Source organism: Pelobates fuscus, chromosome 1, assembly GCF_036172605.1.
Source record: "Pelobates fuscus isolate aPelFus1 chromosome 1, aPelFus1.pri, whole genome shotgun sequence".
NCBI classification, from domain to species: Eukaryota; Metazoa; Chordata; class Amphibia; order Anura; family Pelobatidae; genus Pelobates; species Pelobates fuscus.
The window spans coordinates 318,347,239-318,362,322 of record NC_086317.1 but is presented as its reverse complement, the minus strand read 5'-3'; the positions used below and the strand labels follow the sequence as shown (position 1 = coordinate 318,362,322).

Genomic DNA, 15,084 nt, shown 5'->3' with positions numbered 1-15,084 from the left:
TATTTAGATGATGGATTTGTGTGTATGTATGTATGTATGTATGTATGTATGTATGTATTTATGTGTGTGTGTGTGTGTGTGTGTGTGTGTGTATATATGTATATGTGTGTTTTTTTTTTTTTTTAATGGATATTGGATACACTATTGGATTGCTGCGCAATTGGCTATTGAAGGTGATAAATACAAATTACACTTAACCATTCTTATCTCTTTTTTGCTACATTCAGAATTCACAACACCACCATTAAATCGTATTTACAGTTATCTACAACACTTTGATAGACATTTTGTAAGGGAAGTAACTTCCATAGTGTCTGTGTTTTTTTTTTTTTTTTTTTTTTTTTTTTTAGAGAATATATGCACCACAACCACTACAAATACAGATCCAATTATATGATGTCCCTTTTCTATGGCAATATAGAACATTGCAGTTTCTGACACACTGCACTGTTTACATTTTGCTAAAAATATGATCATCGTAGCCTTTCGACGGTCACAAGATCTCCTCCTCCAGATTCTTAGATTTTATTTTTTTTTAAAAACTCCTTGTACAATGTCTAGTCCTTAAAGAAGCATTGGACTGAATTATTCACAGAGAAGATTTAGAATGTCAAATCACAAAGCTTGTTGCATATGCACTTCATGTCAGCAATGTTTCTTTGAGAAGCATTGTACTGCGCATTAAAAATCATGCTTGACTGTGGGTGATGATCACTGTGAGGAGCCCTTTTTAGTGACTCTTTCCACTTTGAAATGGAAACATACATTTATTCCATCTCATTAACCACCGCTTCCAAGCAGTTGCTTCTTTAGTAAATGCAATAATTTCTGAGATAGTTCACTACCTCCATACAGGGGCGTATTTGCCGCGAGGCAAACAAGGCATTTGCCTTGGGCGGCATTTTCCAGGGGGCGGCAAAAAAAGCCGCCCCCAAACGCCCAGGGCAAATGCCTTGTTAGCCTTGCGGCTAACAGACATCCTGGGCTGGTGGCTGCTGGGCTGGTTGCTGGGCGGGCGGGCGGGCGGCTGGCGAGGGAGCACTTCCTCTGAGCTGTCTGCTCAGCTCCCTCGCGCGCCGCAGAGTGAGGCTGGGAGCCGGAATATGACGGAATATGCCTAGGGCAGCACAAAACCAGGATACACCCCTGCCTCCATAGAAGTGTGTGTGTGTGTGTGTGTGTGTGTGTGTGAACTATATTTATTACTGGCATTTATTACGTGCCAACATATCCCACAGTGTTATATTTACTTTTTCATGGTCTTGAAGTATAACAATAAAAAGTAAAACACTAAAGGGAGATTCAAATAACTTTACAAATCCCAACCTGTACAGATTAGGAATACATATCAAAGGTGAATAAATTTGTCATCTTGTGTGTAAGTCAGTAATTGTAATACTGTCACTGCCATTCTGAGTTGTTTAATTTAAAAGGACACTATAGGTACCCAGACCCCTTCAGATCATTGAAGTGGTCTGGGTGCACGGTCTCTGTCTCACTTAGTCCTGCAATGTAAAACATGACATTTTGTGAGAATCTGCAATGTATACCTTGCATTACGAAGACCGCCTCTAGTGGCTGTATGCCAGACCACCACTAGGGTGCTTCCTGTAATTTCAAAGAGTATGACTCCATGAAGTGATGCTGGATGTCCTCACACTCTGCATGAGTACACCTAGCATTAGTGAAAACCCATAGGAAAGCATTGAGGCAATGTTTTCCTATGGGAAGGGTTTAATATGCATGCGCATTAGGGTCCCTAGTAGGATGAGTTTGGAGGAAGCAGAGCACTGACTCAGTGCAGGGGGACATAGGCACTGAAGTTGGGTAAGTAAAATAAAGGTGTGATTTAAAAAAAAATGAATAGCATTTATTTTAACCCTTTATCTTCTGTAGGTGGGGGGAGGGGGGGGAAGGGTGCGCATGTCAGGGATGACTGGGTGCTAGGAATACAGATTTATATTCCTACCACTATAAAATTTCTTTAACCCCTTAAGGACCAAACTTCTGGAATAAAAGGCAATCATGACATGTCACACATATCATGTGTCCTTAAGGGGTTAATAGAAGTTGCCCATAATGATGGAAGCACCCACCCTCCATTTTTATATATTTTTACTAAAATATCTTCAATTTACAAATGCTTGTGAGAATTGGTGACAATTAGTGATGTCGCGAACATAAAATTTTCGGTTCGCGAATGGCGAACGCGAACTTCCGCAAATGTTCGCGAACGGGCAAACCGCCATAGACTTCAATGGGCAGGCGAATTTTAAAACCCACAGGGACTCTTTCTGGCCACAAACGTGATGGAAAAGTTGTTTCAAGGGGACTAACACCTGGACTGTGGCATGCCGGAGGGGGATCCATGGCAAAACTCCCATGGAAAATTACATAGTTGAAGCAGAGTCTGGTTTTAATCCATAAAGGGCATAAATCGCCTAACATTCCTAAATTGTTTGGAATAACCTGCTTTAAAACATCAGGTATGATGTTGTATCAAGTCAGGTAGTGTAAGGGTTACGCCCGCTTCCCAGTGACAGACCAAACTCCCCGTTTAATGCTCCGCAAACAGTCCATTTGCACAACCACAAGCTCCCCATTTGCACAAGGTTGGACACCAAGCTAGCCATGTCCCGATCCTTGTCCTCACTGATGTCATTGAAGGTCTCTTCCTCCACCCAGCCACGTACAACACCAAGGGTCCCCGAAAGCTGACAACAAGCCCCCTGGGACGCCTGTTGTCTTTGGTCTTCCACCTCCTCAAAGCCACCTTCCTCCTCTGACTCCTCTTCTTCAGACTCCTCTCTCTGCATTGCCTCTCTCTGCGTTATTATAAGGTGTGTTAAGTGGTACTATTCCTATCAGTTTAATCCCTGTTACGTCCCCTATCAGGGGACGTGTATATGGCATCGATTTTAGGAAGCGGTAGATGGAAAAAGATGCTTGGTCGGTCCTCCTACTTCAAATTTGGGGCACTGCGCGTGCAATCTAATGTGCCACCAGATAGGAGTGGTGTGTTAAGTAGTCCCCTCATCAGGCCTTTTTAGTCGAATGTATTGCCCACTGTCAGTCCCTTCGGGATCCATCCCTCATTCATCTTAATAAAGGTGAGGTAATCTAGACTTTTATTGACCTAGGCGACTTCTCTTCTCAGTGACAATACCTCCTGCTGCACTGAAGGTCCTTTCTGACAGGACACTTGAAGCGGGGCAGGCCAGAAGTTCTATTGCAAATTGGGATAGCTCAGGCCACAGGTCAAGCCTGCACACCCAGTAGTGAAGGGGTTCATCGCTCCTCAGTGTCGATATCTGCAGTTAAGGCGAGGTAGTCTGCTACCTGTCGGTCGAGTCGCTCTCTGAGGGTGGACCCCGAAGGGCTGTGGCGATGCATAGGACTTAAAAAGGTCCGCATGTCCTCCATCAACAACACATCTTTAAAGCATCCTGTCCTTGCCGGCGTGGTCGTGGGAGGAGGATGATTACTTTCACCTCTTCCTCTGTTAGATCACCCTTATAGCTGTGTAAAGCATACTTTTTTATTGATTTTGGAACTGCTGCATCCTCTCCGACTTGCGGTAATTCGGTAACATTTCAGGCACTTACTTTCCACTTATACCGGGGGTCTAGTAGCGTGGACACCCAGTACAGGTCGTTCTCCTTCAGCCTTTTTTATGAGGGTCCCTCAACAGGCACGACAGCATGAAAGACCCCATTTGCACAAGGTTGGATGCCGAGCTACTCATGTCATGTTCCTCGTCCTCAGTGATCTCATTGAAGGTATGTTCTTCCCCCCAGCCACGTACAACACCACGGGTACCAGATAGGTGACAACGAGCACCCTGGGATGCCTGTTGTGGTTGGTCTTCCTCCTCCTCCTCAAAGCCACATTCCTCCTCTGACTCCTCTTCCTCACAATCCTCTTCCAGCGTTACCGCAGGTCCAGCAAGCGACCACAACTCTTCCTCTTCACGCTCATCTACAGCCTGATCCAGCACTCTTTGCAGGGCACGCTCCAGGAAGAAAACAAATAGTATGATGTCACTGATGGTGCCTTCGGTGCGACTGACTAAGTTTGTCAACTCCTCAAAAGGACACATGCCGTTGATGTGGAGCTTGACGCAGCAGCAGAAGAGGACTCAGCCGAGGAGGTTATGGAAGAGGATGGAGTAGGAGTAGAGGAGGTGGCAGCAGGCCTGCCTGCAAGTAGTGGCGGTGTCGCCAACTCCTCTGCAGAGCCACGCATTCCATGCTTGGCAGCCGTCAGCAGGTTTACCCAATGCGCAGTGTAGGTGATATACCTGCCCTGACCATGCTTTGCAGACCAGGTATCAGTGGTCAGATGGACCCTTGCCCCAACACTGTGTGCCAGACATGCCATTACTTCCTTTTGCACAATCGAGTACAGGTTGGGGATTGGTTTTTGTGCAAAGAAATTTCGGCCGGGTACCTTCCACTGCGGTGTCCCAATAGCTCCAAATTTTTTGAACGCCTCAGACTTCACCAGTTTGTATGGTCAAAGCTGGCGGGCTAAGAGTTCAGTCAAGCCAGCTGTCAGACGCCGGGCAAGGGGGTGACTTTGTGATTTTGGCTTCTTACGCTCAAACATGTCCTTGACAGACACCTGACTGTGGGCAGATGAGCAGGAACTGCTCAAGGCGAGAGACGGAGGGGCGGATGGTTGAGAGGGGGCAAGGAGGACAGCAGTGGTTGACGTGGCTGAAGATGCTGGACCAGGAGGAGGATAGCGGCTTTGAGTTTGTGTGCTGCTTGTACTCATGTGTTGATCCCATAGGCGTTTGTGATGTGCGATCAGGTGCCTTCGCAAAGCAGTTGTACCTAGGTGGGTGTTGGACTTCCCACGACTCAGTTTCTTTTGGCACAGGATGCAAATGGCATCGCTGTTGTCAGAGGCAGACACACAAAAAAATGCCACACTGCTGAGCTCTGCAATGACGGCATTCTGGTGGTTGCAACAGCATGTGTTGATTGGCGTGCTGTCTGGCTGACCCCGGGTGCTGATGCATGCTGTCTGACTGTGCCACTAGCTCCTTGCGACGACCTCCCCCTGCTTCCAACTCGTCTCCTCCTCCTCCTCTCTGTCTCCCAATCTGAACTTTCCCCGTTCTTCTTCTTTTCTAGCGGGCACCCACGTGACATCCACGGACGCATCGTCATCATCAACCGCTTCACTTGTATCTGACAACTCAGCAAAGGAAGCAGCAGTGGGTACATCATCATCATCATCACACCGTACGTGTGTAATGCTGTCTGCCTGAGACATATCCCTGTTATCTACATCCTCTGGCAATAATGGTTGCGCATCACTCATTTCTTCCAACTGATATGTAAATAACTCCTCTGACATACCAAGTGAAGCGCTGTGCTGCTAGTGTTGGTGGCGGCAGGCGGGCAAGTGGTAACTTGAGAGGTGCCCGAAGCCAAGCTGGAGGAGGATGGTGCGTCAAGGTTCTGAGCGGAAGCTGTACAAGATTGGGTGTCCTGTGTTAGCCAGTCAACTATGTCCTCAGAACTTTTCGAGTTCAGGGTATGTGGCCTCTGAACACTGGGCATTATTCTAGGGCCAAAGGGAATCACAGAACCACGACGGCCCCTGCGGGGTGGCCTGTCTCTGCCTGTCATTTTTTTTCGATTAGTGGTACTATGCGTGCAGGCTACTGTGACAACAGATATGAGTGGCACTGGTGTGACACTGTGCCCTGGCAGGCCTTGAAACGCACACTCGTGAAGGAAACTGACTGCTATTATATTACAGTCCAAAAAGTATATATTTTTTTTAAATGCAAGCTATTGGGACACGAGTGAGTGGTGGCACTGGGCAAGTGGGCACAGTATACGCTGTGAGCCTGACACACACGCTTGCAGACAACTAACTGCTATTCAATCTATTACAGTCAAAATTGTATTTTTTTTTTTTAAATGTACACTACTGTTACACCAGATATGAGTTGCACTGTTGTGACACTGTGCCCTGGCAGGCACTGAAACGCACACTAGTGAAGGAAACTGACTGCTATTATATTACAGTCCAAAAAGTTTTTTTTTGGTTAAATGCAAGCTATTGTGACACCAGTGAGTGAGTGGTGGCACTGGACAAGTGGGCACAGTATATGCTGTGAGCCTGACACACAGGCTGGCTGGCAGTCAGGCAACTGCAATTACATTACACAGAAAAAAAAAGCAGACTGATGTTGTAGCCCTAAAAAGGGCTTTTTGGGGTGTTGTCCTTACAGCAGAGATCAGATGAGGTCCTTCAGGACTGTAGTGGACACTGAATACACTAGCCTAGCTAACAATTTCCCTATTAAATCAGCAGCAGCTACACTGTCCCTACTCTCACTAAGAATGCAGCTTCACAATGAATGTAAAATGGATGCTGTCCTGGAGGTGGGAGGGTCTGGGAGGGAGGGTCTGCTGCTGAATGGCTGGAATGTGTCTGCTGACTGTGAGGTACAGGCCAGGGTCAAAGTTTACTCAATGACTATGAATAAGGGGCGGACCGAACAGCGCATGTGTTCGCCATCCGTGGCGAACGCGAACAAGCGATGTTCGCCAGGAACTATTCGCCAGCGAACCGTTCGGGACATCACTAGTGACAATAGGTTTTACCCAAGGGCAAATGCAAGAACATTTGCAGCACCATATCATTGCATTTCTGCTTGCCAGAAATGTGAACTACTATAATCAACAGTGTACAAAAAAGTAGAATAATCTTTGTATATTGCCATATTCGATGGACACTTTAGAAAATATAAACTTTTCAATAAACAATCCATCTGAGCAAATAAAGCTTTATATATTTTTTTTAATTTTGCACAGGTTCAATCCTTTACTTATAGATATCTATAAAATTGTTCTTTGATTTTGGCAATACATGTTAAACTTAAAGCATTTGGTTTTCTCAATCACATCACACATCAGCTGGAAATTTATAGGACATGCCATGAAAGCCTTTCTGATTAATGAAAGCCAGGCCATATGAAAGTAAAAAGTAATTTTATAGCAAAAAACAAACACAAATGGAAGAAGTCTTTGATTCACACCAGTTGCTACCCCAGTTGCTACAGTAAAAAATAAAAAAACGAGATTCAGTTTAACTTATTATAGGGAGGAATAGTTTCTCCCTTATGTCACCCTTACATATGGCGTGCTAAGGGCATACCACCAGCTGCCCAGCCATTAGTATCCCATCCCTTGTCAGGGGGAATGAGATATTCGAATAAGGGGGGGGGGGGGGAGGGGCATTAATTATCATATTTCAAACTGTACACATTCATATAATGTATGTACAGTGGGACCTCGGTTTACACACGCCTCGGTTAACATAATTTTCGGTTTTCAAAGGAAAATCCATTGAAAGTAATGCCTCGGTTTACAAATATTTTTCGCAATACAAAGCAAGTTTCCCCAGGATGCATTGCATCTGGGAGGTTTATAGCACCGCCCCCTGCATGCTGGAGCCTGTGGGTAGCACGTGGCGTCGAGTGTGGAGGTGTTGGAGCGGCTTTTGCATCGAGTTTAGGAGCCATTCTGGAAATTGTTTGCAGTTGTTTTGGGCCTTTTTGGTGCATTTCTCAAGCTGTGGAAAGGTAGGGATCTGAGCTTCGTAGTTTGCATGCCTTTTATTGTGTGTTCTGGATTGTGGGTTGGTTTCCATGCCAGCTCATTTTGACTTTTTTTCTGACCTCCAGAACGGATTAATTGGTTTTCAATGCATTCCTATGGGAAACCGCGTTTCGGTTTACAAATGTTTCACAATAAGAAACGTCCCGGAGAACGCATTAAATCCGTAAACCGAGGTCCCACTGTATATCTATTAGATTTGTGCATTTGGCTTCAAACAAATGGCAATTATTCCACATCTTGCGCAATTGGTGTGATTCAGAACTCTGTAACTCTGAAATGCTATATGGATGTATCCTGAAACAAGCGCAACAATTCATAAAATAGGCGATCCATTTAATGTAATTTATTTCTTTTCAATTCCCTGGTCTATTTTCCATGCCAATTTCCGTTTGTCTAAAACCTCTTTCTTGACACCATTGTGGCTGAAATTCACACTCCCGAATCAACAGATGTTTATTTTTTTAGATGTGAAAAGTCTAATATCTATATATCTAGCTATAGAACGGTTTCTTTGCATTTTTGTGTATATATGTTTGTGCATAATATACTTAAATTCCATTTAAATGCAGTTTCCGTTTTCTTTTTTTTTTTCTTTTGTTGCAAAACTCTCCAAACGTCCTAACACAGAACAATAATGTTTACATTCATGTAATGTTCTGTAAAGCTTACAGTTTCTGTCTTTTGCGTTGTTATGTCTTTATACTGCCAGGCAGCTTGTGCTTATTTGTTGTGTGAAAAACAGAATGCCTGTGTCAATGGGATGACTTCTGTGCAGCTAAGAGTGCATCAAAATAAACTTAAGTGTCAGGAAAACCGTTTCCAAGGAAACCTTAGCATTTTCTTTTCTTTTAGACCCAAGACAGTCTTCAGAGGCAGTCATGGGTTTAACCCTTTGTAGAGATTTGAAAAGCAAATGCCACAGATTAGTTAATCATGTCTAAATAATAACCATAATCAAACATTCATTTAGAAATGTCAAATTTGGTATATTGAAAGATACTTTGTTATATATTCCCTTTTTAACACTGACTCTAGTTGTTTCTTTTTGTATTAAAGCACAAGGTGTAAATTGTGTTCTGGTACAATTCCTTTTAAGTGATGCAGTAAATCTTTAACCCAAATGCTGCCTTATGGCGCTACGGCCCGGGAGGGTGGGCGCTAAATTAGAGTGAAGGCAGGAAGGAAACGCACAGCACTCCCTCCTACCAGTCACTCAGAACAGAGTAGACTGCACAACAGGAGCTTCTGTTTCCTGTACCCGACTGGACTGACTGGAAGTGTTTACTGAGAGGTAGGAGGCACACCAGGGAGGCAAGTGGACCACTAAGGGGGGACTAGAGAGGGGCACCAAGGGACGGGTGAGGGTGGGTGACCAATAAAAGGGGGAAGGGGGAGAGGATCACTAAGGGACGGGGGGGGCATTAAGGTACAGTTAAGGGAAAAGGTACACTGGGGGAGGGTGGCGGACCACTAAAAGAGAGAAGGGAGGGGAAAAGAAAACAAAGAGAGGGCACCAAGACTGTTAAGTGGGTAAAGGAACACTAATGGATGGGGAGGGAAGGGAAGGTAGAGTACCACTAAGGGACAGTGAGGGGAGAAGAGCGGACCACTTAGGGATATGGAGGGGAGATTGGCACATGGTGGGGCTGAGTGTGGAGAAAGACACACAGATGAGCCTGGGGGCGAGCGACTCGCATAGGGGCTGGAGAAGAGGAAAAAGACAGAGGGGCTGTGGTGGTAAATAGACGGGCTGGGGGTGAAAGAGAAACCCACAATGGGGCTGGGAGAGAATGAGACACAAAAAAGGGGGTTGTCAGATGCACAAGGGAGGTGTAAGACACACAATGAGGGGAAATAGGAGATAAAATACAGTAAACCGGGTGAGACCTTTAAAAAAGGGGATAAGAAACAAAAGGCGGTTTAAGAGGCACACAGGTGAATATGCTTTGGGAGGAAGGGAGGCAAAATCATCTTCACCTGTGTACCTAAAAATGCTTGCACCGACCCCGATTCCAACTCCCTGTAAATCACTGTTATAACCTACATCCTTTGCACCTGGCAGTCAGCATAGTAAAAGAAAATTAAGTACCATATATATTCGAGTGTAAGCCGACCCGAAATAAGCAGAGGCCCCTAATTTTACCTCGAACAAAACTGGGAAAACTTATTGACTCAAGTGTAAATAAAATTAGATCCTAAAAAAATTATATTAATTGAATATTTATTTACAGTGTGTATACAAGGAGTGCAGTGTGTGTGATGCAGAGCCTTGGTGGGGGGTGGGCATTTTTAATATTTTTTTTTAAATATTATTTTAATTTTTTTGTTTATTTATTTTTATTTTTTATTATTATTCATTTTTTCGTTCCCCCTCCCTGCTTGATACATGGCAGGGAGGGGGCTCTCCTTCCCTGGTGGTCCAGTGGCATTGGCAGTTCAGTGGGGGGAGGGGGGCTAGCAGAGAGCACTTACCTCTCCTGCAGCTCCTGTCAGCTCCCTTCTCCTCCGCGCCGGTCCGTGCAGCTCTTCTGTCAGCTCACACTGTAAGTCTCGCGAGAGCCGCACTATGACCCCGCGGCTCTCGCAAGACTTGCACTGGGAGCCGACAGAGGTGCTGAACGGACCGCCACGGAGGAGGAGAGCACTGACAGGAGCTGCAGGAGAGGTAAGTAACCACACACAGCCCCCAGTCTGTATTATGGCAATGTAAATTGCCATAATACAGAAATTGACTCGAGTATAAGCCGAGTTGGGGTTTTTCAGCACAAAAAATGTGCTGAAAAACTCGGTTTATGCTCGAGTATATACGGTATCTCTTGAGGAAAAAAGGTTGCCACAAATTATTGGTGATTTTCAATTTTTTTTTTTTTTTAATTCAGTAATAGTATTGAAATGTATATCAGTCTTTGAGTCAGACCCAGGGAGTAATATATAAATGAACTTCAGAATGTGGGAGAAAAAAAGCAATAATGAGTGTGTATAGATGATGTATGTAGATGGCAGAGGAGTATGGCTGATAGTCTACAGAAACAAACACAACACAATAGTAGAATACTGTAAATAACCGTTCAAACTGTGCAAATATAAGTAGAACTCACAAGACTCCTCTGCCATATATCATTTTGTACGGGATAAAGTCTGGAATATCCCGAGAGGAAGCTGTTTTCATTACTATGATAAGTTATTACTTTTGTACAGTTATTTATAGAGGTGTGGGTTTAACACACTGTTGCTTTTCTGTCACATATTGTGTATAGATGACAAATCTTCTAGTCTTGAATAGACTTGTCTAGTCTAATATTTACTTTGTAACACAATTTTGTGTATGTCTTTTTTTTTTTTTTTTTTTTTTAAACCACTTCCAGACCGTGGTAGCTTGTATGATGATGAGTATTCATTCTATATACTTTTTTTTTCTTCAGTAACACTTTAAGCTTTGGCATGTCAGTGAGCAGATAATGATGGATTCTGAAAGCTGCTCACTGACGTGAGACTGAGATTGGTCCTTTCAGTCTGTGCCAGGTTTATACACCTTTGGTTGTCTTCTAGAAGTGGTATGAATTAGATATGTCTAGTCACATCTAGACATGTGTGTCAAATGTAAATTTTCATGACATGCATGTCCGGTAACTGTGCACTGCTTCTCTCTTGTGGCATTCATTGCGGTCATCTTGACCTGTTTAGGTTTTCTTCTTGTGTTCACCTTAAAAGGTTTAACACATTATAGTCTTGTGGTCCATGCCTGGTTTCTCCATCCCTTTTGGCATTTCTATATACAATTCACTATGATTTTGAGTTTTTTTGCAGTTATATTGCTTAATCCCTTTGATTTATAGAACACCATTTCATACAGACACTTGCAAGTATTACAATTTTTAGACTTGTTAGATTACCTTCTATAATGGTTATTGAAAATCCACTCCTTGATTCCACTACTTTTATGTGTACTCTACTGGTATAAGTGTTCTCACTTCACATCTATCAAAAATAAATATTTTAACCCATTAAGGTCTTAAAAAGCATTACATGCAGTTCTGGAAAATGGGCTTTTATGCCCTTAGGATGAAATGGCAAATACTTTTTTTTTTTCTTCAATGAAACTGCACAGAGTTTTGATGCAAGCAGGCTTTTCGTGCAATACCTGAGGCTCCACTCCAGTGATGGCTAACTTTGACACCATAAATTGTTTCTGGACTACATTTCCCTTGATGCTCAGCTAGCTTTTAGACTCTAGTATTACACTTTTTAGATTAACATACAAAACTAAGGTGGACACCTTGGGGTCCCCCAAGGTGGATGGTGGCAAAGAAGCTGTAATCTTCCTGCTCTTTTTGTTCTGCTCCCTCATGAGGCCTTTTGTCATGCTCGGAGCCAGGATATGATGTCACTCCAGCCACGGCTTCACTAAACCGCAAGGGAGTATAGCAAGCACATGACATGATCACAGCAGTCACACTGTACCCCAGGGAAAGAACCCATGCAAGCTCTTGGAGTGGCTGGGTAAACTTAAATCAATATAAAAAAAATTTACAAAAATTTGTGAGTGTAAAAGTGTGTGTTGGTTAAGCAGTGTGTGTGTGTGTGTGTGCACCAATGACTGTGTGTATTTTAACGTATTAGTGAGGGTGTGTGTCTCAGTAAAAGTGTGTGTTAGTCTTAAACAGGAAGAAGTGTGGCCTTGACAGGAGGGGATGGGGTAATTTTAAGTTAGGACGGTACTTGAGTTTTTATTAATGCCTAGGGCAGCACAAAACTAAAATACACAACTTGGTTCCACATTCTCGTAAGAGACAAACAATGTAACTATGGTTGTTTTGGTAAGCTGTGTGCACATTAAGGTATACATAAAATTAAATGATAGTAATGCTATGTATTATGCACTGTCATCTATTCGATTAAATATTTTAAAGAAATGTTGCAGGAACATTAATATGGCTTAAATTCCATTACTTGAACTGGATTTATGAGAAGGGCAAACCAAAACCATTTTGCATCTTTTTAGGTCACAGAACATACTTGACAGACCAAACTTTATATTAGGAGGAGAATCCTGGGAGACCAGTTCATCGGAATTTGAACAAAGATGTCGTCTTGGTAGTGAAGTTGGCAGTCTATCCAGGTCTTCATCTGAAAAGTATGAGCTCCTGGACAATCTTCAAGAGAAGTTTAACTCTTCCAGATTAAGGTAAGATAGACGAAAGTCGTATTAACGTGACACATTTACCAGATTTCACAGAGGAAGTCTGCATACTTAGGGTGCACATTGTTAGTGGATATCTCGATCTTGAATTCCTATTAATTAAATGTTGCATTTCTGTAAAATAGAGAGCTTGCTGTGAAAGGCTAATGCAATGTTAAATGTCCTTTTAAGTCACAGTAGGCCATCTAAAGAGAGATGTGAGTGAAAAGCATTTCTATTTATTCTATTTATTTTTAGCATTTGGCAGTTTAATCACACTATGTAATATTAGCACAGTGCCGAGTATGTCATTGCTTGGCAGGGATTTTATATAGCTTGATTACGTATAGAAGTCATTATTTTATTTATATATTTTTCCTTTCTGCATTGGCATATTTCATGCATGGAATGACTGCGGGAGAATCTTAAATGTTAGAAATCAAGAACATTTTATAAAAAGGCACTTGATAGATCACATTTTGCTTTTGTGTGTAACCTTTAATAGCAACATGTGAGCCATATTAAATGATGACACAGCCATTTACTCTGCAAATTATTCTCACTTCCAGTGCTCGGATTATCTTCTCATGTCTTCTAAAAAAACATCACACACTTTAAAGTGATATTGTATCAAGCTTCTGGTACAAAACACATAAGCAAGAAGCATTGTACCAGGATCATCAAACCCAAGAGGTTTGCATTGTTTTACTTCGTCCACTGGCCCTTTCATTTTCCCTTTTTTTACCTATAATCTAGATGCAGGATGACGTGCAATACTGTGTGGTGACTTTGTCATCATTTCATTAGTAAGACAACACTCTAGGCATGCTACCATACAGTCATTTAGAGTCCTTTCATGCTGGGCTCCTGATTCTCTTGTGCCAGTCTGAGGTTTGAGGCAGCCAGTGTTCGCTCCAAGAAAAAAGGGAACCGGTTTAGTGCTAATTAATCAAAATGAAGGTAGCAAACCAAAAGAAGGGGATCCCTCTAAACCCTTTAGGAGATCAACAAGAACAATAAAGAAAATATTGCTGAGCCACAAAAGTACAGGAGTGAGTGATTTTTTTTTTTTTTTTTTTTTTTTTTTTTTAATAATATACAGTAAGTGTAGGTAAATAAAATAGTCTAAATAATTGAGTACCCCTTTTCAAAATGTATTTAGCAGTCCATTAGGAATTCTTGGGTAGGCAGTGGGTCCTTTATATCAGCGAATATGATGGGTAGAAGGTTTCTTAGTGTAATCCATACATATTTACAAGACACTAGGTGGAGCTGGCAAACTGCTCTATGGATAAGGTGCCGGTGGTATGATCCCCACCTGGGATTTCTTTGGATTAGACCAGAAATGAGGTAGCCAGGAGGTAAATATATTTTTAAGAATACAATGAATTAAAACAAAAGGTAATTGGCACAAAAAAAAACCTTTATTCAAATAAAATACACTGTAATACTTTCCTTAACACTTTTTTTTTGTTTTTTTTTGTTTTGTTTTTTGCAATAGGGCTTTTTCAATTTGTTTCACATTTGTAAGTGTTTACTATTTTGACTATTTTACAAATTTTATCATAATAGAGAGCACTATTATCTGCTTTCTATATTTTTTCAATTTGGGTCCCACAAAACAATCTTCTATGGGCACTCTCTAACACATCCTGTATACATTATCAAAACTGCGAGTCTGCTATGTTTTTTTTTTTTTTTTGCCGATTACTCGTTTAAGTTGCACTATTGAATTTCTAATTTTCTTGTAGTGCATATATGTATGGATTACACTATCTTCTACTCATCATATTTGCTGATACAAGGACCTACTACCTACCCAAGAATTCCTTTGCACTGCAAAATTCATTTTAAAGGAGTAATCATAATTATTTATAGACTGCTTTGGACTCCTACTGAAAATATTTGAATATAGCACTTTGTCATTCCTGTACGTTTTGTGGCACAGCCATTTTTTCTTTGATCTAGTGCTCACTGCCACATTACTCCATGTTTTCCATAAAAAAACACCACGCTAAGGAACAAACTTCAGATCAGTGTAGATGCTATAACACAAGATACTTGTAAAAAGTTCCTCTTAATATAAAACATCATTTTTTTTTTTTTTAAACAAATTTTGACACCGGCATTTTAGAAACATTTTAAGGGACACTGCAGTGTGGTGTCTGCACTAATCTGAAGTCATGTCTGTTGGTGTGGTGCTTTTATTTGAAATGTATTGGCTACATCATCATGCCTTATACCTACAAAGTACGCCAC

At 42.1% G+C, this 15,084-nt stretch overlaps 1 protein-coding gene across 2 annotated transcripts in view; it reads left to right on the top strand.

Annotated features, from left to right (window-relative positions):
* OCA2 (OCA2 melanosomal transmembrane protein) overlaps positions 1-15,084 on the top strand; it is a 300,931-nt gene that overhangs the window by 107,792 nt on the left and 178,055 nt on the right. For both annotated transcript variants that reach the window (XM_063459252.1, XM_063459243.1), the window contains exon 4: positions 12,649-12,831. In XM_063459252.1, coding sequence (XP_063315322.1) covers positions 12,649-12,831 — 183 coding nt within the window. The remainder of the gene's footprint in view (positions 1-12,648; positions 12,832-15,084) is intronic.